Source organism: Hemiscyllium ocellatum, chromosome 22, assembly GCF_020745735.1.
Source record: "Hemiscyllium ocellatum isolate sHemOce1 chromosome 22, sHemOce1.pat.X.cur, whole genome shotgun sequence".
In the NCBI taxonomy this organism is placed as follows: domain Eukaryota; kingdom Metazoa; phylum Chordata; class Chondrichthyes; order Orectolobiformes; family Hemiscylliidae; genus Hemiscyllium; species Hemiscyllium ocellatum.
The window spans coordinates 16,107,292-16,133,057 of NC_083422.1; the positions used below are offsets into that span (position 1 = coordinate 16,107,292).

General features: G+C 43.9%; 1 protein-coding gene across 1 annotated transcript; it reads right to left on the bottom strand.

The window, feature by feature from the left end:
* Positions 1 to 1,041: 1,041 nt before the first annotated feature.
* LOC132826125 (interferon-induced protein with tetratricopeptide repeats 1-like) lies at positions 1,042 to 4,534 on the bottom strand. Its single transcript, XM_060841774.1, has 2 exons — positions 4,476 to 4,534; positions 1,042 to 2,455 (listed from the first exon to the last, which is right to left on the bottom strand). Exons 1-2 carry the CDS (start codon positions 4,478 to 4,480, stop codon positions 1,042 to 1,044), a joined length of 1,419 nt encoding a protein of 472 aa, XP_060697757.1. The 5' UTR covers positions 4,481 to 4,534.
* Positions 4,535 to 25,766: the final 21,232 nt, after the last annotated feature.

Consider the following 25,766-nt stretch of genomic DNA (forward strand, 5'->3'; position numbering starts at 1 on the left):
TTATTCCAGTCTCTAGAGGCTGGATTGGATATTGTGAACACACCATCATCACCATCGAAAGAGGAGCAGTCACATGCTCAAACTATCACTGAGACCAATGGTGCTTTCACCTAAAGTGTACTGTTCCTATAATAAAGTGTTCAGCATCATGATAAAGCACATATTTTCATCTATATTTGGATTTCAGTTTAACTCACTGTGATCCAGACCACGCTAGAACTCAATGGGGGTGAGTTTAGACCAAGCAACTTGTGGGAAATGGGGTGAAGCTGTGTGGGGTCCTCAATAACATCCAGAGCCTGGGGTTCGGTGATATTCATGAGCCCTGACTATGATGGTAACTCTATCTAGAGCAGGGGGGCACTGCTTTTTCTTTTCCCACTGAAGCAGCTCTGAAGAGGAACAGGATATCAGGAGGATGAACGGTTGTACATTCATTTGACCAGGAAGTCTGGTCCCAACTTTAAAGGGTTAAGGCTCCAGTATCCCAGAATCTCGATGTTTTCCCATTTCTAATCAATGGAAACCTGCCAAAATTTTCATCAATCCACTAGCCTGGCTTTAAACATGCTCGGCCTGATTTTTACAGCAAAGGATATGTTTTGAACTGCCCTCATAGCACAAAATCAATCTGGTGTCATATTCATTATTGTTATTGTGTTAGCTTCTCAAATTCAGAATAATGATTGCATTTGTATCCAATTCACTCAACTCAAATTCCAAACTCACTGTACTGTATTTTGTTTCTCCTCACACACAACTAAATCTCTAAAGCTGCAGAAATCAAATAATGTTTGGTTCGATCGCATGCGAGCAATATTCCACTAAGAAGCGACAGGACTTGGAATATTTTTAACTGGAATGATTATTTAAGATATTATGCATGCATAATATCTTAATTTTAAAGGAAGTGCTTGCAGAATAGAAATGAAAAGGTCCCCAGCAGAAGTTCTGAAAAAATATTCATCCTTTCCAAATATGTTTGCTTGGCAAGTCATTGTTGATCTCAGTAGGAAGGTAGAATTCAAAGACAGTAGATCTTTATCCTTGATTGAAAAGCTCTTGTAGTTTGAGCTTCACAAAGCATTTCGTAATTCCAGGCGCCTCCCCATCTAGAAGGTACATGGCCCCAAGAATGCACAAAGCCTTTATGTCGCCTGGGTTATTTCGAAGTCGTCTGTTTGCGATCTTTTCCAAGTTGGTGCGGCAGAGTTTTTGTTGCTTTGAGTTTCTTTTGATAGAAAATCCTTCCAGGAAATGTGTGACGGCATTCGGTTCCGATCTTTTCTGATATAGTTCAAATTTCCCAGCCTTGTAAGTGATATACTGCTTATCTTCTGGATAACCAGATTCCAATTCCAGTAGGTCACTGTAGATCGTTTCAGCCTCATGAATTTCTTCATTTATGATGAGGATGTCTGCAAGTTTCAGCTTTGCTGCTGTAAACGATGATTTGAGCGCAACTGCTTCACTGAAGTAGTGTCTGCATTGTTCAATCAAAGTGGCCTTCTCTTGAGAAGCAGGATCATCAGGCCCGTTGCTGCATCGGTCTGTGCCCAGAGCTTGTAGTTTGTCATTGTAACACTGACCTATTTGATAGTATAAAAATGATGAGTTTGGTGTAATTTTTAATGCTTTCTCTAACAGCTTGACAGCATTTTCTACATCTCCTTCTTTCCTGTAAAACTTTGCTGCATAACGAAGTACATATGGATGACCAGGGGACTTCTGCAATGCTCGCTCAACTAATGTGGATGCTTCCTCCTCTTGATTGAATTCCTGTAGTTTTAAAGCTAACAGCACCATGGCTTCAGCATGATCAGGATCTAGCTCCAGCACACGCCTAAACTGTTTTATTGAATCAATGGGTTCATGACTCTCTGGGGTAGCAGAAAACCATTCCAGACGGGACATTACAGTGGCATAACCAACATTCCACTCAATGTTGTCAGGATCTTCCTCCAGAGCCTTTGTAAAACATTCCTTTGCCTCTTCATAATGTTGAGGGGCTGTACTCAACAGTGACCAGCCCTTCTCCCCGTAAACCTCAGGTATCATTGCTGTAAACCGAGAGGCTTCAGGAAATAGTTTACAGACGGTCTCCAGCTTGTCGAGGTAGGACTGAGCCTCCTCCAGTCGGTCCATGTGATAATAAACCCAGGCATAGTTTCCATAGGTGACCAAGATTCTCTTCTCAAATTCATCATCATGTCTCTCCCTCAGAATCCTTTCAGCTTCCTTTAAATTCTGAATTGCCTCTTCACAGTTTCCTTGCAGACAGTTTATAAAGGCGAGATGGTTGTAAGACCTGGCTTGATATTTCACACCAAGCAGGATTGAATCTTCTAATCTGTGTTTCATATCATCCAGGTCAATGGTTTCTTCCTGTGGAGTCCACGTGAAGTGACACTGAAGCCAATCGAGATTCACTTTCAACAAATCTTCCTGTGTGTCACTGCAAGAAAATAAAATCTTTTACAATCTCTATTTCTGAAGCTGCAGCTTTTCCATTTTATTTTGGTCCTTTGAATTAATTCTTACCTTGGCCTTTGGTAGTATTAGATGACAGATTAAAGATATTTATGAATGGCATAATATTATATCATTCTAAAGGATTTCATTTATTCTCACTATTGGACTCTGCTGGTGTCTCTCAATATTGAAACCACGAATGATTATTAGTTAATATTACTTGTCTAATGTATCCTGTTTATAAACCTTCAAAATCGGCAAGATTTTAACTCAATCGAAAGCCATGTAGCTACACCATTGCATCCCAAACCTTTCCAGTCAGGCAGTCCTCTTTAGATTTGCCATCTTTTTGTGTATCTTGACCAGAGGTTTCTTTTACAACGAACCTTATCATGGCCACTCTTTTGGAGGTGTCACAGTCTAAAATCATTTGACCAATGGAAGGGCCACATTTGGCATCATGGAATGCAAACATTGCCCATAATTCTCCTCCGCCTTTGTTGGTCTCTCATTGGTACTTTTGAAAACAAAAACCATCCAGCTATGTTTTTAAACAATGCAATGCTGAAGCTTCTGGGTGATGTCTAGTGGAGGCATTTGTGAGCTGATAGATACATCAAAGGACATCTCCTCCCTGTCCAGAGAATGCTTCAAACAACAGCCCCTCATCCCAGCTATCCCTTCCCCATCACTCACTCAGCAGCCCTTCGTCCCAGTTATCCCTTCCCCATCACTCACTCACTCATTCACTCAGTAGCCCCTCGTCCCAGTTATCCCTTCCCCATCACTCACTCAGCAGCCCCTAGTCCCAGTTATTCCTTCCCAATCACTCAGCAGCTCCTCGTCCCAGTTATCCCTTCCCCATCACTCAGCAGCTCCTCGTCGCAGTTATCCCTTCCCCATCACTCAGCAGCTCCTCGTCGCAGTTATCCCTTCCCCATCACTCAGCAGCTCCTCGTCCCAGTTATCCCTTCCCCATCACTTACTCACTCACTCACTCAGCAGTACTACCTTCCTTAATGCCAAAGTATACCCACCCCTTTGTACCTTTTGTGGCACAACTCCAGCTGGCTGGTAGCCTTGGGGAGGGAGGCCTTGTCTAACCAGCCGTCTGCTGATCTGCCGATAAAATCAGGGTGCCCCCTCTCCAGCCTGAACAGTTTTTACCCAATGGCTGCCCCTCTCACAGCACCTACTAGGCTGGTACCTGAGCTGTCATTCACCCTCCTGCTGCTCACTGCTCCTCCTCTTAAGAGGTCTTTCGCTTCCCACTGGTGCTGCTAATAGACACAACAGCCTCTCCATCACCACCTGGCATACGATCACACACCCAGAATGCAAGACTCCAATCTCATGTTCCAAGATGATGATTATTGTATAATCAGACCATCATCCTGACCAGTATCAAGGAGGAGATAATCAATGTATAACACAGCCAGCCACCCCAATGAATGCTCCCTTTAACCTGCACCTCCTCTTGCCCTGCTTTCTCCAAAATGTTTCCTTCTTGATGGAGAAGCTAGTGTGTCTATTAGGTTACACCATTCACACATATGGGAAACACAAACCTACTTAAAGTCAGAGTGCAACAGACAGCTCCATTTTTGCAGGAGTGAGGCCTGTTTCCTGCAGTATGGTTTTTCTGGATGAAGGTTCTGGAAGTCCCTCCTAAATGGTGTTATGGGTGTATGTACATTAAATAAACTGATGGTTCAAGGTGGCAGCCCACCCCCATCTTGTTAAGAGCCATTAGAGGTGTCCAATAAATGCTGGCCCAACCAGGGAATCTCACATTGTCTCTGTTTTATGTCTCAGCGGAAAGCCAGACCTCAGACAGGGTTGAACTCCCTCAGTATTACATTAAGAGAAGGACAGGATTGTGTGATCAAATCGTTGGAATATGATTCAAGCCCACATCATAATGATTTGGAGACAAGAAGGAGAGCACTGAACTCCAGCTGACTATAGCGTACACGGTATGGATACATGAAGATCTCACTTACCCCATGGTGATCTCAGTGAATAAACTGGCTGCTTCTTTACTTTTCCTTCTGCTGTCTGAGGAGCTGGATGACCAGAATGAAAGGAGCTCAGTTTCCAAAGGCACAAATATATACACACACCAATCACAAGTTGTACATTGTTCAGAATGCAGTCACCTTTACTGAAATGCAGAAATGAGAGGAAAATGAAACTGAAAGGTGATTCAGCAGTTTCAGGTTTCCAGTGTCACTCAATTAAAGGAGTCTTCCCCTGATGACTATTTATTGTGAATGAGGATTGGACAGAGTACAGGGTCTGGCTCTGTAACACGAGTGGGGGTGGTGGTCTATCGGGAGGCAGTGATGCTGTAATGGAGCCGAGCTGCCTCACCGGTTACATCCAGCAGGGCCTGTGTAACAGCCCATCCTACACCAAGACCATCCCGGGCAGTGTCAGAAACCTCTACTCTTCATCTTGGCATGGCAGAGCTCAGCCCTTCCAGCTGATTGGCTGCTTTTTTTGTGAACGTCAATCAGGCAGGACCATTCCACATGTTCACTTGTCCCTCCCCGAAGATCATTTATCTAATTTCAAACAGGGCCCAGCTCGGGTGATGCTGAAAGGGCCAGAGTTTAGATGATTGAGAATAACGTGTGTTATAGTCACATCCCAGTGAACACTGAGGTATCTTTCTGGAGATGTCACGGTGATTTTCTGTCTTTAGCAGGAAGTATTGCTGAATCCTCATAGGGAGGCCAGACCCTCGGGTCAGCTGTTCAGTTACAGGCTGCAGCGGGTATTGGGCAGCAGGGGTAGTGCCCTCTGGGATTGTGAGACACGGATCATTTCAGTGGAGAGGTATACACCCCACGGAAACCCCTCTGTCAATATGGCGCTGAACTCCTGCAGGCTTCTTGACAGTGACATGAGACAGGAAATGTACACAGCATCTCAGTGAGTATTGTAATCAGTGTTCACTCATATATCACCCCATTAACATCGACAACCAAGTCCCGACACCAGAAGCTGTTAGCGGCCTCACTATCACATGAATGATCCACCTCATGTGGCTACAGCTCACTCATGCCTATACCTTCAGCAGCTGCTGATCCTGTCATTAGACATTGTCTACAAGGAACACTAAGTGCCACGACGTGAGATGGGGCGGGGGTGGGGGCGGGAGCTGTGACTGTCATGGTAAGTACTGGGACCTGTTCATTATCGCTGCACTGTTGTTTGCTCTGCTCCCAGGGCTGGTGCAGCTGGACAAATGAGGTTTCTGCAAGCAGAGAATCAGAAGAGGCAAGCTCAGGACTGTTAATGGATTCAGTGATGGGGATGTGGTGCACTGAACAGAATGAAAGGCTGATATTGTGTTGGCCTGAAGGCCTAAGCAGGACGACAGTGATGGTTTCTCCATTGGAAACTGGGTCATGAGTCAGGAATGCTCCGAGAAATAAGTTTGTGAAAAATCAGAGATGACCTTGTGGCCAAAAGGCAGGATTTGACAGGAACTATCATTGATCATGCATACCCAAGGAGTCTTTCCTCATCATTACTTTCTGTTTTTCCAGCTGCAGCTGCTCTGAGGTAATTTACCAATAATCCACTCTTCTGGACTGTGTAATGAAACTCCCATCAACAGGTGACGACTGTGAGGGAGGGCAATAAGGAGGGTAGCTCCAGCAGTTCAGGCTGGACCTCCAGAACTCGATGCAATTGTGAGGGAGGGCAGTTAGAACAGTCAATCAGGCCCTCTCTGGAAAACAAGGTGCGTTTGGGATAGAAGGAGCAGAACTACAAAGGATTCCTCAAAAAATGTCAACCACAGATTTACTTCAAGTAAATACTTTCTTGTTTAACCTTTCATGTTTGTACTGACCTGTTGTCAGTGGAATAGAGAATCCCTAATTCATGATCTTTGGGCCATATTAAAATCTCATGTTACATTTCATTGTAGTTGACAGGATTTAATAGCATAGACATCAAGTAATGGCAGAAACCAAGGAGAAAACAGTCGCGCAGTTGAAATTAGCATTATCCATGAGGGAGACTCAGGGGTTGGCGTGGGGAATCAACTTTTCAAACTAACCCAGGCATAGGATTCCCATGTACTTTCCTTTGGCTCTATGAAGGAGGAAAGTTATCCTTCTGATCAGATATTCTACTTGTCAATGAGCAAGACATTTTGGGGGAAAGCCACAAACACTTGCTGATCTGGCAATTGAGGAGACACTGCCAGTTATGACATCTAGGTACCTCAACGTGAGAAATCAGGCAACAGTTGTAATGCAACATCTGTATGGAACAAGTCCATTAGGAAACAGGGGGAAGAGATACAGATGTTCTAAGAAGATGGCAGTGGGTCTTTGAGGTAATGGTAAGAGTTCTGGGGGCAACAGAGGTTTTATGAATACAAGCAAGCTGAAGGAGAGGACATGGTTTCTATACTCCTGGCTTCAGTAAAGTCACTTGATCTCATCATCCTCCTGAAGTCCTCCTTTAAAATGACCAGGGACAGGCCACTGAAGGTCCATGTAGTGGACACATTGAGGAGTGGAAACATCCAGGTGGACTTGAAGAGGCTTGAATGTGAACAACATCAATTGTATTTCTTTGAAGTGCAGGGTCAGACCATCCAGATAATTGGGAGAAGTTGGATGCCCAAGATCAGAAATACGCCACCTTCATGGAGATGACTGTCAGCATAGGTGGGAAGCTTCATTCCGCATAAATACTTCCTTGTTTTGCTCCATGATTGTAATGATTTGATGCCAGTGGAAAAAGATCATCTGCTTCCTGTTATTTGGACCATCCATGTTAAGGCAGAAATCTATATCTTCACCATTTATAAACTTCTTCTCTCAACTTTATTCTTTTTTTAAAAAAAGTATTCCTCCTGGAGCCTTTGCTTCTGTTATCATGCTATCTTTAGATTATCCAACTTGGTCACCCTATCTTTCCAAATCCCAGCTCCAGCCCCTCAGCTATGCTAAAAGCTTCTCCTTTTTTCTGTTGCTTGTCCCTGACTTACTTGACTGACAGCTTCCTGCTGTGCCTTGCATAGCATCTTTCAATCAGCCCATGGTCACGGCTTCTTGATGCAAAGGCAATCCGATAAGCAGCATCCTATACAGTCTCATCCTACCCTCTTACTGACCACCCTATGCAGAATATTCACTGGGGGCATCCCTTTTTTTCTTAACTTCATTAATGGGATGAGGCCTCATTGGTTAGGCCACCATTTATTACCCAGAGAGCAGTTAAGAGTCAACCATATTGCTGTGTCATGTGTCATCCAGGCCAGATAAGGATGACAGTTTCCTTCCCTACAGGATATCAGTAGACCAGATGGGCTTTCCAACAATGGATTCATGGTCATCATTAATTCCAGATATTTTTATTCCACCATCTGCCGTGGCAGGATTCAAAACTAGGTTCTCAGAATGCTGCCTGTGTCTCTGGATCAACCATCCAGTGATAATGCTACTGGGCCATTGGCTCCCCTTGCCTGCCTTCCAATCTCCTTTCTGATCCATTGACCTCCATCCAGTGTTGAGCCTGTGGGCTCTGCCTAATGGAGGTCAGTTCTCACCCCCTGTCCACCACCTTCCAAATGCCCGTTCACTTGGCAACTGGAAACCTATTGTGAACAATTTTGGGGAACTAAAGCCCTTAAGTATAATTCATCATTATTGGTAAATATGGTGATTTTGTTTTCAAAGTTCACTGGCTGTGTTAATCCTGAATAGTACTCAGTATGGTTTCATTTCCAGATTATTGACTCCTCAGTGTTAATAGAAACTGAACATGCAAAATGAAAGCAACCACCAGTGTTTCAGTTTCTGTGTTCAAACCACAAGAACATTTTAGTTGAGATATTGTGGGAGTGTGAAACATTGCATTTCCTGAGCGGAAGAGATGAGGACTGAAGTGGGCATGGTACAAGTTAGGACACAGCACAGAGAATTGGATGAGGCTTTAATTGGCAATGGCTCAATTTTAATATACCCAAAGGGTGAGAAAGCAAAGAGCTAGAACAATGGTGCTCAGTTTTGTTAACCTTGTCCAGTTTTATGCAGGAAACAAATACTTTAGCACTGAGAACACTTCTCCATTAACTTAATGTTAGAGATGAAGTTAAAGAAAATGTCTGTCTCATTTGCCATCTGCTAGTTTCAGACAATAAGATGTCAGAGCAAAAGTAGACATTCAGTCCACTGAGTCTGTGCCATCATCCAATGTGATCATAGGTGATCAGATAATCCTCAACTCCACTTTCTTGCCTTTACCCCATAACCCTTGATTCCCTTAATGAGTAAAATGTGTCTATCTTAGCCTTGAATATACTTAACAATCTGATTTCAGCAGCCATCTGCTGAAAGAATTCCATGGATTCACTGCCCTTTCAGAGAATAAATTCTTGTTCTTCTCTGTCTCAAACGTGTGACCCCTTATTCTGAGAATATGCCCTTTGTTCCTAGACTTACCTACAAGGGGTAACAAATTTTCTGCATATACCCTATCAAGTCCCCAAAGAATCTTGTATGGATCAGTAACATCACCTTTTATTTGTCCAAAATCCAGTGTGGGATGATTAGTTCATTAGGACCCATCCCCCCACCCCCAGCCCTGCCCCTTTTATGCTCCATACCCTTTGAAATAAAGGTCAACATTTAATTTGCTCTATGTATTACCGACTGAATTTGGATGCTAGTCTTTTTTTGTGATTCATGCATAAGGGCACCTAAAACCCTCATTTTTTTTAGCTTTTAGTACTTTTTTTTCATTTAAATAATATTCAGCTCCTCTGTTCTTCCTGCCACTTTGTTTTCCATCTACAGTTTTTTCCCACTCGCTTAACCTGTTTATATCACTGTGCAGACTCCTTGTGTCACCCTCACCACTTGCCTTCCCACCAATTGTTGTGTCACCTACAAACTTGGCCTTGGTACATTCACTTTCCTCATCCAAATCATTAACAAATTGACCTACCCCTACGGGACTCCATTATTATGGGCTGCGATTGTCAAAATGCCCAGCCCAATTAGAACACTATGTATTTCTGACATAGATCATGGAAACTCCTTCTAAGTTTACATTTACATTTACATTTAGACAACCTGACAATCCCTCATATAAACTGAGGATTTCCTTTGTGGGGTGGGGGTGTAGGTTTAATATCCAGACATTTCATTACCTGGCTAGGTAACATCATCAGTGGCGACCTCCAAGTGAAGCGAAGCTGTCGTCTCCTGCTTTCTATTTATATCTTTCTCCTGGATGGGGTTCCTGGGATTTGTGGTGATGTCATTTCCTGTTCATTTTCTGAGGGGTTGATAGATGGCATCTAGATCTATGTGTTTGTTTATGGCGTTGTGGTTGGAGTGCCAGGCCTCTAGGAATTCTCTGGCATGTCTTTGCTTAGTCTGTCCCAAGATAGATGTGTTGTCCCAGTCAAAATGGTGGGTTTTTTTCATCCGTGTGTAGGGCTATGAGGGAGAGAGGGTCGTATCTTTTTGTGGCAAGCTGGTGTTCATGTATCCTGGTGGCTAACTTTCTTCCTGTTTGTCCTACGTAGTGTTTGTGGTAGTCCTTGCATGGAATTTTGTAGATGACGTTGGTTTTGTCCATGCGTTGTACTGGATTCCGAGGGGTCTCAGTAGTCTGGCTGTCATTTCTGAAACTTCTTTGATGTATGGTAAGGTGGTTAGGATTTCTGGCTATGTTTGGTGTGCTTGTCGTGGTTTGTTCTTGAGGAATCTGCGCACTGTATTTTTTTTGTGTATCTGTTCTTCTTTATATGTTGTATAGTTGGTTCTCCTCTGTTTTCTGAAGTTCGTCTGTGCTGCAGTGTGTGGTGGCTCGTTGGAATAGTGTTCTGATACAGCTTTGTTTGTGTGTGTTGGGATGGTTGCTGGTGTAGTTAAGTATTTGGTCAGTGTTTGTCGGTTTTCTGTATACGCATGTTTGTAGTTCTCCGTTGTTCTTTCTTTCTACTGTGACATCCAGGAATGTGAGTTTGTTGTTGGTTTCTTCCTCCTTGGTGAACTTTATGCCTTTGTATCTCCCTTGATTCCTCCAAAAGCTCATTAAAGCACTTGTCACTGTCTCTTTACAATGCATGAACCCAAAAGCCCTTCCTAACTTACTCTGATGCTAATCTGTCCCAGCTAATCCCTCGCATGCTAATGCTGACATGGTGAACTCTCCCTACAAACACCAGCTCTCACCACCTTTCAACACAGCCTTTGTTTTCAAGGTTAAAAATCGCACAACACCAGTTTATAGTCCAACAGGTTTAACTGGAAGCACGCAAGCTTTCGGAGCGACGCTCCTTCATCAGGTGACTATCACCTGATGAGAGAGTGACACTCCGAAAGCTAGTGTGCTTCCAATTAAACCTGTTGGACTATAACCTGGTGTTGTGTGATTTTTAACTTTGTACACCCCAGTCCAACACTGGCATCTCCAAATCATTGTTTTCAAGAACTTCTTTTGATAATTGCACCACGATCATGGTCTTTAAATGTAAATTCCTGCAGAAGAGGAATTTCAATGACATCTAGTTTATGATCAGGTGGGCAATGTGAAAGTCATAGAGTTGTACAGCACAGAAACAGACCCTTCGGTCCAACTTTTCCATGCCAACCAGGTACCCCAACCCAACCTAGTCCCACCTGCCAGCACCCGGCCCATATCCTTCCAAACCCTTCCTATTCATATACCCATCCAGATGCCTTTTAAATGTTGCAATTGTACCAGCCTCCACCACATCCTCTAGAAGAAAAGTGTGCCAAGCAGGCTAAGATAAAAGGTAGGGAGGAGGGATTTGGGGGAGGGGCGTTGGAAATGCAGTAGGTGGAAGGAGGTTAAGGTGAGCTTTTCCAGCAATACATTTTCAGCTCTACCACTTCCTCTGACAGCTCATTCCATACACGCACCACCCTTTGTGTGAAAAATTGCCCTTTAGGTCTGTTTTATATCTTTCCCCTCTCACCCTCAACCTATGTCCTCGAGTTCTGGACTCCCTCACCCCAGGGAAAAGATTTTGTATATTTATCCTATCCATGCCCCTCATGATTTTATAAGCCTCTATAAGGTCACCCTCAGCCTCTGTCGCTTCAGGGAAAATAGTCCCAGCCTGTTCAGCCTCTCCCGATTCAGTGGAGAGCAATGATTGGTGAGCTATCAATTCCAGCTTATTTGTTTCCTCAGCATCGGTCCAGAACACACAGCCTGGTAAATGAAACAAATCACTATTGTATTGCTTTCTGGCTTCTGCCAGTATAGGCAAATAAGCAAATGAGTGGTGGGTGAACTGGACTTGTCACCTGTAATGGCACAGGCACCAGAAATTTGAAAGATTCCCTGGTTATGGAGGTTGGCCAGTTATGGACAGTGAAGAAGGTTACCTCAGCATACAGTGGGATCTTGATCAGATGGAAAATGTGGTGCTGGAAAAACACAGCAGGCCAGGCAGCATCCAAGGAGCAGGATAATCGACGTTTTGGGCATGAGCCCTTCTTCAGGAATGAGGCTGGTGTGCCAAGCCGACTGAGATAAAAGGTAAGGGGGAGGGAATTTGGAATGGGGGGGGGGCGCTGGGAATGTGATAGGTGGAAAGAGGTGAGGGTGAGGGTGATAGGCTGGAGAGGGGGTGGGGCGGAGAGGTCGGGAAGAAATTATTGCAGGTCAAGAGGGTGGTGCTGAATCCGGGGTTGGGACTGAGATAAGATGGGGGGAGGGGAAATGAGGAGGCATCTGCAGTCCTCACTTTCTCTCTCTTGATCAGATGGACCAATGGGCCAAGGAGTGGCAGATGAAGTTTAATTTAGATAAATGTGAGGTGCTGCATTTTGGGAAAGCAAATCTTAGCAGGATTTATACACTTAATGGTAAGGCCCTGGGGACTGTTGCTGAACAAAGAGATCTTGGGGTGCAGGTTCATAGCTCATTGAAAGTAGAGCCACAGGTAGATAGGATAGTGAAGAAGATGTTTGGTATGCTTTCCTTAATTGGTCAAAGCATTGAGTATAGGAGTTGGAATTGCAGCTGTACAGGACATTGGTTAGTTCACTTTTGGAATATTGTGTGCAATTCTGGTCTCCCTCCTATCAGAAGGATCTTGTGAAACTTGGAAGGGTTCAGAAAAGATTTACAAAGATGTTGACAGGGTTTGAGGATTTGAGCTAAATGGAGAGGCTGCAGAGACTGGGGCTGTTTTCCCTGGAGCATCGGAGGCTGAGGGATGACCTTATAGAGGTTTATAAAATCATGAGGGGTATAGGTATGGTAAATAAGCGAGGTCTTTTCCCTGGGTTAGTGGAGTCCAGAACTAGAGGTCATAAGTTTAGAGTGAGAGGGGAAAGATATAAAAGAGCCCTAAGGGGCAACTTTTTCATGCAGAGGGTGGTGTGTGTATGGAATGAGCTGGTACAAGGTGGAGGTGGTGGAGGCTGTTACAATTATAACATTTAATAGGAAGGGTTTTGGGGGACATGAGCCAAGTGCTGGCAAATGGGACTAGATTAGTTTAGATATCTGGTCAGCATGGACAAGTTGGACCAAAGAGTCTATTTCCGTGCTGTACATCTCTCTGACTCTGTCCTTCTATTATTGTGTTTTACAGATAACGTAGCCATTGATGAGTGTTTCTGTAGCAGATCTGCTGAGCCAGACGTAGAACCAGGCAATATTGTGAAGACAGAAGGAAGTGATCTTGGTTTGACTGAGTGGATATGTGGTCGGAAACTTAGGGTGGAAGTTTCCAGACACTGTAGCCTTGGGAATGCAGGCAGGACACCGGGAAGATCAAAGGATGTAATTTTGGGATGGTTGCCATCAGACTGCTGCCATTAAGAATGTCTATGCTGAACATAAACCCAAACTAAACTAGTCCCACTTGCCTGCTCCAGGCCCATATCCTTCCAAACCTTTCCCATCCACCTACTCACCTAAGGGTCTTTTAATGTTGTAACTATGCCCACATCCACCACTTCCTCAGGAAATTCATTACATATATTCTGTGTAAAAAAAATTGACCTATCATATTTATTTTTCTCTCCGCTCACCTTAACAATATTCCCTCTAGTCTTGAAGTCCCCATCCTAGAAAAAGGACACCTATCTATTTCTCTTTATCTATTTCTCTCATCTGGGGATGGGCCGGAATGGGGATTAGCTACTTGGAGAAACCAACCTGCATATTTAAGGCTTTGATCAGGAGTCATTCAGAGCACTCTTGATCTTTTACTGTTGGTGGGCATCCCTGGGGCATTCCAAAGGACTATCAGTGCTGGCAGAGTCAGTGCAACCCTGTCCTCTACTACTGTCCTTCTTGAGTCTCTGCATTCCTCTCATTACCAGTTGTTCCAAACCTTTGGCTATAATCCTTGTAGCATTGTAGCAGTCCCTTCAGCTTCGACCTGAGCTCTGATATTGCTGCCTAAACCTCAACATCACTTTGCCATCCTTCTTTAAGATGTTCCTTAAAAACTGCCTTTTTTAAAAATTCAAAGTAATGCACCATATGCTTCTGGATTCTTTACAGTGATTGATGCTGTTACAGTGAGGTGTTTGTCTCTAACTCCAAATTGTCAATATCAATGAGAAACAAAAATGATCCGGCCCTAATCTTTGTTCAGCACTGAATTTAATCCTATTCCATTCTGAATAACTTGGCACTGATCCAGATTCTGCTTTTTATATTTTTTTAAGCAATGTGGCTTCCACACAGTTATTTATTCTGTATCCTCACACTCTACACTTCATCATGAACCTATGATGTGGAACTTAATGAAACGACAACGGATGAATGGGCATCGCACAACAATCGACAGACAGGAGGGTTCCCTCCCAGTTGGGGAACACTTCAGTGGTCCAGGACATTCAGCCTCGGATCTTCGGGTGACCATCCTCCAAGGTGGACTTCGGGACAGGAAGCAGAGGAAAGTGGCCGAGCAGAGGCTGAGAGCTAAGTTCGGTACCCATAGGGAGGGCCTCAACCGGGACCTTGGGTTTTTAGATTAGATTTACAGTGTGGAAACAGGCCCTTCGGCCCAACAAGTCCACACCGACCCACCGAAGCGAAACCCACCCATACCCCTACATTTTACCCCTTACCTAACACTACGGACAATTTAGCATGGCCAATTCACCTGACCCGCACATCTTTGGACTGTGGGAGGAAACCGGAGCACCCGGAGGAAACCCACGCTGACACGGGGAGAACGTGCAAACTCCACACAGTCAGTCGCCTGAGTCGGGAATTGAACCCGGGTCTTCAGGCGCTGTGAGGCAGCAGTGCTAACCACTGTGCCACCGTGGGTTCATGTCACATTACAGGTGATCACCATTGTACTACACACACACACAGATATTCCTACACACACACACTCTCACATACACACGGACACAGGTACACACAGATGCGCACACAGACACCCACACACACCCTTACAGACACACACACTCACACATGCACTCCCTCACAGACTTCAGACACTCTCCACTCATTACACACACACACACACACACACACACATTTTCTCACACTCACAACCCCCACCCCATTCCTGATGAAGGGCTTATGCCCGAAACGTCGAATTTCCTGTTCCTTGGATGCTGCCTGACCTGCTGTGCTTTAACCAGCAACACATTTTCAGCTCTGATCTCCAGCATCTGCAGACCTCACTTTTTACCCCACCCCAGACAGACAGACACACACACAGCCAAAGACCCACATGCACACATATATTTTGTGTGGTGACTAGAGTTACATTGCACTTTGCTCAATAACTGCATACATTCATGTAGAACTCTGAGCTGAAAAACTGCATGAATTTATGTAAAACTCTGTTATCTCACTTTTTTAAATTAGAATCAATCTAAACATCAGGTCATAGACAGAGAACACAGGGGGCCAACACCTTCAACATATTGAAGCTATCACCATTGTTAACAGCTAACCCGAGAATGCAACTTTTAAAAAAAGGTTTTGTGATTTACACATGAAAGAAGTGAAACTATCACTGTATTCTAACAGATGAAAGGCTTAACAGACAATCAATTTTTCAATGTATAATTTCAGTTACATCACACTGCAAATTTTTGCTATAAATTCTGTGTTACGATCGAACCCTCCACTATCACCTGATGGAGGAGCGTCACTCCGAAAGCTAGTGTGCTTCCAATTAAACCTGTTGGACTATAGCCTGGTGTTGTGTGATTAATGAAAGGCAGTTAGAAGATCCAAGTTTATGACCTTTACTGCAATACAACTGTAATTTTAAAGCTTCTTTAATGTAACAAACCATCCCAAAAGTCAGAAGCATTATGAAGCAAATTGAATATCAAGCCATTTTGACACAAGAGCAAACTTGGCTAATGAGAATGGTTTTAAGGAGGATTTTAGAAGAGGAAATGGAGATGGAGAGAGAGGACAAAGTATTGGGAGGAAATTCCAACACATAGGAACGAGGCTGCTAAAGACTCAGGCAAAGACTTTCCAATGTTCAGTAAAAGAAAGGCAGTGAGTGAGCTGTGTTTCATTGTATCTGCCCTGGCATGGGGCAAACTATTCCATACAATCACATGCTTCTCAGTTATACAGCAAGCGATTGTGTAAGTTACTCAACAGTTCACATAGTGAGTGTGACAGAAGTTCTCACCATTGGCCGGGACCTACTGGCTTCCAAAGGGCATCCAGTCTCCATACCTGATGCTGCAGCCCCACACTGTGCTAGTTACCCCATAATATCAGGCACAGAAGAAAAACACAGAAGGACTCTCCTTCTCAACTTCTCCCCTTGCCTGAGGAGTGCCAACCCTCAGGTTAACCCAGTCGTAGGACTGGGGCAACTGTATTGTTGGCGTTTCTACCTCATCTTTCTTTTTAAACTGATTTCATGATCACCTCCTTCTGCACTTCACTATTATCTCTTCTCATTCTGTCTTTCTTGCCTTTCACCCTAAAACTGCCCTTCTACATTGTTTATTTGTCTGTAATTTCCCTGACAATGTAATTGCTTAATATCTAATTCAACTGAAATATTTTCCAGTTCTGATGCACGATCACTGATCTGAAACAATGTCCTCTCCACAGAACCTGCCAGACCACCTTAGCAACATTGTCTCTGCTTCTGCGACTTGCGTTTTGAACCCACTGGTTAGTTTAAGGACTATCATTGCACAAACTTTGCTCAATGTTGCAACGTGTGTCTCTATTTTAAATCCTTGGCTTCCTTACAATTCAAAGTGATCCCTAGAGATCTAATTGAGTCAAACATGAAACACCCAACCGAGAGCCTTCTCTGGGTTTATTTGGCCCATGGGAGATTGTAAACAGTGCTTCAGTGTATCTGAAAGGAATGTGGCAACATCCCACCATGAGGGAGGATGCTGTCTTACTTCAGAATATCACCATTCTTGGTTTTAATTGGGTCCTGATCACTGCTTCATGTTAGTCCCTTGCAGCTGGACGTCTCCCTGTTGGAGGTTTAGCTTTGTACAACATGGAAACAGATCCTTCAGTTCAACTCGTCCATGTTGACCAGACATCGTAAACTGATCTGGTGCCATTTGCCAGCATTCGGTTCACAATCCTCGAAACTCCTCCTATTCACATACCCATTGAGGTGCCTTTTAAATGTTGAAATTGAACCCATCTCTGCCATCTCCTTTCGCAATTCTTCTGTAATGTGAACTCTTTTCAAGGTTATTTAATTCCCTAAGTTCCCTGGCTTCCATATCCTTCTCCACAGTAAATACTGATGTGACATATTTGTTTAGTATCTCACCCATCTGCTGTGGTTGCACACATCGATAGTCACATTGATTTTTAAGTGGCCCTATTCTCTGCCTAGTTACTGTTTGTCTTTAATGTGTTTATAGAATCTCTTTGGAATTCTCCTTGACTCTATTCACCATAACTATCCCATGTCCCCTATCCTGATAGGCAGGGCCCACCTTGTTATGTCAGATAACCTTTCCAGCTGTGAACTGCTATTCACAATTCAAATTAATTTCAATATTCATGATCATTTCAGTGGTGATGGTTATTTATATGGCCAGAAAAGCCTAGCACTGTGTGTCAGTGGAAAAATATATTTAAATGAAACGAGAAATAGTTAAAGGTAGAATATACTCCTTATAACTAGCCTGCGCCTGTTAAAAGTGAGGTACTTTCTGATGCCAGAAATCTCTCTGAGAGGATAGGGAAGAGGAAGTGGCACAATAGGGCAGATTGTGTACTCAATACTGGAGCATTGCTTCAGGCTTTGCAGAGGACGAAAGAGGTCCTGTTTTTACAGAGGGCTGAGAGGCTCCCCAGACAGACACACAGACAGATTAACTCATTGGATGCAAACAGCCCAAGAGGTGAATGCTAGCAAGGACAGGGACGTGGAGGTCCTGGTCAAGAGGGTGGTGCAAAGGAGAGGAGTCCTCTTCTTGGACAATCAGCGGAGGAGGCCATGACACCAGCTCCTGCCAAACTGGTTGGAATTAACTGGGTCAGTGCCATCTTGATGGTCTGAAGGGACAGCCAGCAATGTTGTAAACAGGTTAATGACATTCTCCGCACTGTCAGGGTCAGCAGCATACTTTTCTCGCTGTCACCTTATGCTCATTCTGTCTTGTTATTGAGGCACTCACCTCACACATCCCCACCATTCTCACTGTCGCCTGTAACATCTTCCCTCACTTGCTCTCCCTTGAACATCCCAACCACTAACAGTGCTTGCCCTTTGGACTGTCTCCACAGAGCGCTGTTACATCTCACCAGCTTTCCCTACGTGCACCAGAATGAACAGATTTACCACGCACTTTCATCTCACTTGGTTTCCTCCTGTTTCTCATTCCAGGGAGACACAGGGCAGACAGACCTTGTATGGGTGGCAAGTGCCAACAGCTGTGTCCTCGCCCCCTGCAAAGGGAAAACCATGGCCCTTGCAGGACAAGGGAGGGACTGCTCCTGTGAGGATCATACAACTCTCAATACCTGAGTAAGTGCCTCCCTGTGTACCACTACCTCTCTCCTATTGACCCTGCTGTCATCCTCAATCAGTCCATATCACTTCTAACTACTGGTCACGACGCCCTCTCTCTCACTTCTGTCTTGTCGGTTCTGCAAGGTTCCTGACAATGTCTGTAGAGAAGCAGCCAGCTGTGGGTGAACCCCCAGCTCCTAGATTTCCTTGGCTGAGAGTTTGGAGGCCTCAGAGGAAGCATCATTAACAAGGCTGCCCCTAGCACCCTCCATCAACTCAGACACTGAGACCTGTAGATGGAGTGTGAGGGTACTCAAGCTGGTGAGCACCTCACAGTGACAGCCCTGCAGCTGGCCAAGGGGGAAACGGTCCAGACCACTGGTACTCGGAGGGCTCAGGCAGGAGGACCGAGTGGTGTCAACGATCAGGGATTTTGTTCTAATGTACAGGGAGGGTCAGGACCAGCAGGCAGCTATCTGGGAGGCACTGGCTGTCATTGCCCAGAAACTACAGCCGTGCTGCAACATTAGAGTTTGTCTGGCTGTCTCGATGGACAAATTGGCAGTTACTATCAATACTAGGTCCAGTACCCTCAGGGACTGCAGGAGAAAAACACATGTGCACGCACACACACATGCACACTCACTCTCTCTCTCTCTCCCTCTCTCTCTCTCACACATACTCTCTCAAACACACACACTCGCTCTCTCTCACACACACACTCTCTTTCTCTCACACACACATACATTTTCTCTCCCTCACACACACATACATTCTCTCTCTCACACTCACTCACTCACACACATACACACACACTCTCTCTCACATACACACTCTCTCTCCCACACACACACTCTCTCTCCCACACACACACATACTCACACATTCTCTCTCACACACCCACATACACACACACTCTCTCTCACACACACACACTCTCTCTCACACACACACACACACACACTCTGTCTCTCTCTCTCTGTCACACACACACTCACACACACACTCTCTCTCACACACACATACATTCTCTCTCTCACACACTCACATACACACACACACACACTGTCTCTCTCACACACACATACACTCTCTCTCACTTAAACACATTCTCTCTCACACACACACACTCTCACGCACACACATACATTCTCTCTCTCACACTCACTCACACACACACATAAACACACTCTCACACACACATACACTCTCTCACTTCAACACACTCTCTCTCACACACCCACAGACGTACACACACTGTCCCTCTCACACACACTCTCAAACACACACATACACACACTCTCCCTCTCACACACACTCTCAAACACACACATACACACACTTTCTCTCACATATACACACATACAAACTCTCTCTCAGTCACTCTCACACATACACATATACACACACTCTCTCACACACACTCTCTCTCACATGAACATACACTCTCTCTCTCATACACACACTCTCTATCTCACACACACTCTCTCTCCCTCTCTCACACACAGACTCCCTCTCTCTTCACACACAGACTCTCACACACAGACGCTTACACATACACACTCTCTCTCACACACACTCTCTCTCACACATACTCTCACATACACACTCTCTCTCACACACTCACACACATATTCCAAATCTCTCTCTCTCTCTCTCACACACACACACACACACACACACACACACACACACACACACACACACACACACACACACACACACACACACACACACACACACCTCCTCAGGACTGAAGGCATGCTGACAGGGGCATGGTGTCCTTGAGCCGCACTCCTGTGTCATCCATCCTCACAAAGAGACAGTGATGGACCCACACACAGATCTTTTGCCAGTTTCCACTCAGGGCACTCCACTTCCACTCTACCTGACACTTTCTCACCCCCAAGGAGGGGCAGCTTGCCACTAGCAAGAGGACACCTGGTGTGTGTAGGACATCCATATACAAGACACCTCCACCCCCCCACCACCCCCCGCCATCCCCCCACCTCCATCCCCCATCCGTGTCACCCCTCCAAACCTTCAAGGCCAATGTGTTTCACATCAGAGCAGACTGCCTCAACCCAGGAAGTGAACTGAGGTTTGGTGGGAGGGAGAGAATATAGCAAGCTCATTGAGGGCACAATGGAGGCACGGGGGAAGAACACTTTGGTGTAAACAGAAATGTGCACAGGAATGTTGATGACATTAATTTGCATGGATCTGCTTTTGAATGTGTGTGCGTAGACACTGAATCTCTCTAATGCTTGTTTCCATTTGTGTGTGAATGTAAGCTGATAGAGATTTGTTCAGCAGTGGCTATGCCAGGGAGGGGCCACGCACAGAGAGAGTCAGTGCTGTAACATAGAGTCAACAATCTGTCATGCCTGCCATCCTAATCCCCTAATCTCTCTCTCACCAACACTCTGACTTTGTTTAATTTTAACTGATTGACTTTGTTAAATTTTCAGAAAACAGTTTCATACTGAGCCACAACATTCCCAAACTCAACTTGAAATTCTCCAAATTACAATCAATCTATGCACAGATCTTTAATTCTGAAGTTACTAATTAACTCTGGTTACTAAATCTAAAATAGCCTGTTACTAGTAGTTTGAGAATACATTCTTACAGAAAACTACTTCAACTGCACTAGATAAATGCAAACCAATCCTGCTAACTTGCTTTGCCTAGTCTCACTGAAGGTTAAAGTCCCCTATCATTATTCTATTACCCTGATTACATGCTATTCTAACTTGTTGACTTATGTTCTGCTCAACACTACCATTCCTAATGGGGACCCATAAACTAAGATTTCTTGGCCTTTGTCATTATCTTGACCTCTAATGACTCTACTTCAAGATTTTCAGGTCAAGCTCCGTTCCCACTGCTGTCTTTATTTCAGCTTTTATGATCAGCATTCCCCTCAACCATTGCTAGGTAAAAGCATGTATCTCCATTTTAGCCATTCATTTACCTACCTTGTTCGGCACGTCTTGTGCATTCAGGGATAGTGCCTATAACTTTATCTTTCTGATAATTTTCTGTGATAGGGCATTAATCATTAATAATTGCTCTTTACTTTTGTTACGACCTCTTCATTGAGGCTTCTGGTGGTGCAGTGGTAGTGTCCGAGCCAGGAGACTTGGGTTCAAGTCCCACCTGTCCCAGAGATGTGTAATAACATCTCTAAGCAACTCATTAAAAAAAATTAAAACTCTTTCACAGCAAGCTAGATTTGATCCAAATTAATACTCTCTTCATCAGCATTGACACTTGTCTTCAGGTTTGTAAAGGTATCCTAACTTCAGCCCTCCCCATCACGTGCCCTTTTTTTTTAAAGCTCTAATCATTACACCTAACTACTGGATTTGGGCTGTTAATGTTGGAACCTCCCTCCTTTGCCTGAAGAGATCCCATTAACTCCAGGCTTTTAATCTTTCATGCTACATGAATGTTGCTGCCAAGAGCAGCTCTTGTTGCCCATCTCTAATACCTCTTGAGCTGGGTGGGTCATCAGCCCCATCAGAGGGACATGAGGAGTCCCCACGTTGCTGTGTCTCTGGAGTCAGGAGAGGACCAGCAGATTTCAGGAGAAGGGAACCCAGTTGGGGTTTATGGTAATTGGTGATAGTTGCTATAAGATGCTTTCTATTCCAGATTTATGAATTGAATTTAAAGTCTGTGAATCCATGTTGAAGGGAAACATCTGTGAATTTCTAGTCCAGTGACACTTCTACCACTTCCTGTCCTTTGTATTGAAGCACCAGCCCCCCATATCACTCTCACAGTCATGTATTTAACCCTCTATCCTTGATTCCTGACTGTAACTCAGATATCATGCAGTGGATGTTATTTTTTAAGGTTTTGCTTTCAAATTTGGATCCCAGCTCCTCAAGCTACCTCAATAGAGATAACTTTTTAAATATGTCAATATCATTACGCGACCAATGATTATATTTCCCTCCTCATTGACCAACTTCCTCTTCAGTCGCAACTACATAAGTCTGACAATGCTAGGTAATATGCTGACAGATGATTGGCTGGCAGATCCCTGGAGAGAACTACAAACAGTCTCCAAAGAAGAGGAGGTTCCAGACTAAAGGCAAGTATAGGCTATGGTGGGGCCTGGATGACCGGTGATCCTCAAAGGGGGTATGGCCACCCCTTACCTGATACCAGCTTTTGCAGCTAAACAAGTGGGATCTAGCCATGAAGTGACCAGTTAAAAGCCTTAGTAGGCCCAAGCATAGGCGCACCATCCAATTCCTCTGGCATTGTTCATCAAATAAGAGACAGGTTAGGCAGAGGGTGAGTTTGCTGTATTGTAAGGGCTGCACGTACCTTCACACCCAACAGCAAGGAACTGTCAAGTTCTGCCCTTCCTTCCAAATGTGCACTCTCCTGATGGGTGTCGAATGTTCTCACATTAATCTTAATGTAATTAAGCTACATTCCTGAGTTTCAATTGAATTGAACTGAATTTATTTTCACGTGTGACGAGGCGCAGTGAAAAGATTTGTCTTGCGAGCAAAACAGGCAGATCACAGATTTAAGGAGGATAGATAGTAAATAATAGGTAAACAGCAGCAAATCCAAAAACACAGGTACAGGCAAATGTTAACAGTTTGTGAGTCCATTCAGTATTCTAACAACAGAGTGGGTAGCTTCACCCCATTTCCAGGCTCGGCCTAAACTCACCCCCATTGAACTCTAGTGTGTCTGGATCACAGCGAGTTAAACAGATATCCAAATATAGATGGCCTGTTGTCATCACTGATTAACATTTCAATTCGGTAAACGTGGAGCAGCTTGTGCAAGAAGCAGCAAAATCCGTTCTATAGATACTAGCAGTGGAAATCTGTGAGAAAAATAAATTTAAAAAATGCTGCAGAAACTCAGCAACCATTTAGGACTGAGATGAGGAGAAATGTATTCACCTAGAGAATTGTGAGTGTGGAATTCATTGTCACAGAATGCACTTGAGAGCAAAACATTGAGTGTTTTCAAAAAGGCATTTGAATATGGTTCTTAGGGCTAAAGGGATCAAAGGGTATGGGATGAAAGCAGGAACAGGGTACTGAGTTGGACAATCAACTGAGGTATATTCAATGGTGGAGCAGGTTCAAAGGGCTGAATGGCCTACTCCTGCTCCTATTTTCTTTATCGTTGTAAATAAGCTTTAATGAGAACATAGCATAGATTTCACCTGGGAAACCCATTATCCAAATTGCTGTAAACAATATTAAATATTGCAGTGCCAAAATATGAGACAAAAATATGCCCACAATCTGAGTGGGCGAAGAACATAGACGCTAAGGTGGACCGATTTGCTAATAAAACATTTAATTAAACCTAGACTTTATCTTCTCTAGCCTGGTAACTGAACCTCAGCATGTCACATTTGCCAAGTAATCCCAATTGTCCCTGATGTTTTTATTTACTTATTTTTAGAAGTCTGTATAAATTTACACCTAAATGAGTTCAGCAGCTGTGTTAAAATATCAAAATAATATTCAGGCTTTTTGACGGTGGGAGCCTCCTATGTTCAACATGGTTCTGCTTCTTTCAGGTTTTCCCATGTAACATGGGTTTGCGATATTGCTGGTTGTTATCAACTGCATTCTATCAATAATAGCAGGACAAGAATGGATTTGATAACAGGATGATGCTGTACATTGTGATGGAGCAGGACAGCAGCAGGGCTATGCAAGAGACTATGGGGAAAGGACAGAATAATCCATATGAGTTGAATGTGATTGCAGAGAGCAGTAACATGTACAAAAATTTAAATAAAAAAGTCGGCAGAGTCAGGTTAGAGTTATTCATCAGGAGAGGGAACCAATTTAGAACATCGCTCTTCTCAAATATCTTTTCAAAATAAACAAGGCAGAAGAATTTAGAAATCACTGACTTTCTTTAGCAACCTTGTTGCTCTGGCCACAATTCCCAAACTATTAATTTCAATGAAAAGCTGCATTCACAATAGTTCCTCCGACAGCACCTTCCAAACTCACCAACCTCTACCATCTAGAAAGACAAGGATGCAAGGGAACACCACCAACTGCAAGTGCTCCTCTCGACTGCTCATTATTCTTTCTTGGACCTACATCCTGTTTGCTTCACTGTTGTTGTCAAAATCTGGGAATACCCTTCCTAAGAGCACAGAGGGTGTACCTACAGCACGTGCACTGTCCCAGTTCAAGAAGACAGCTCACCACCATCATCTTCTCATTGGTCATTCAAAATGGGCTGTAACCTTTGCCTGAGCCAGTGATGCCCAGATCCCATGAAATGGAGATGTCAGTGTTGGACTGGGGTGTACAAAGTTAAAAATCACACAACACCAGGTTATAGTCCAACAGGTTTAATTGGAAGCACTAGCTTTCGAGCGTTGCTCCTTCATCAGGTACTTGCGGTACTACTGCCTGATGTAGGAGCAGGGCTCCAAAAGCTAGTGCTTCCAATTAAACCTGTTGGACTATAACCTGGTGTTGTGTGATTTTTAACTTTGCAGATCCCATGAAGACATTTTAAAAATCTAAACTGGTTCATATGCCTTGTGTTGAAGTTCAAATTTGCTCTTCATTTGCACCAATTTTAATAAAAACAATTAAGATGTCAAATTTATAAGACACTTGTTATACCACAAATGGAGTGATTGTGTACAATTCTGGGCATCACATTATTAAGAAGGAGAGGAACACACTGCAGAAAGTGCAGAAGCAGCTTTCTGGAGTGGTAATAAATCTCAACTATGAATTCGATTGAAAGTGCTGTGGCTGCTTTCTTTGGAATGAAGAATGCTATGACGAGATTTGGTAGAGGTTTTCCAAACCATGAGCAGCCTACACAGAGTAGATGGGGAGAAACTGTTCCCACTTGTAAAGGATCAAGAACAAGTGGGCATAGATTTAAATTGATCTGCTAAAGAAGCAAAGGTTAAGTGAGGAAAAACTATTTCACTCTGCAAGTAGTTAGGGCCTGAAAATGTGTTAGAGACATGTTCAACTGAGGCATTCAAGATGGCAAGAGATGATTATTTGGATAAAAAAATAATGTGTAAGAAAATGGAGGGAGGTTTGATGCAGGAGATTGGCACTGCGTAATGATGCTCAGTTGACAGACTGGTGCAAACACAAAGGGCAAAATGGCCTCCTTCTGCAAAGTAACAATTCTGTGATTCTCCAAGATTCTGAGAAATGCAGCACTGCAAATGCAGCACAACTTGGTAACTCCCTATGTCAGTATACTGCCTGAATAACACTTGCAGCCACACTGTACCGGTATAATTGCCATTGAGAAATTCACGGAGAAAGTG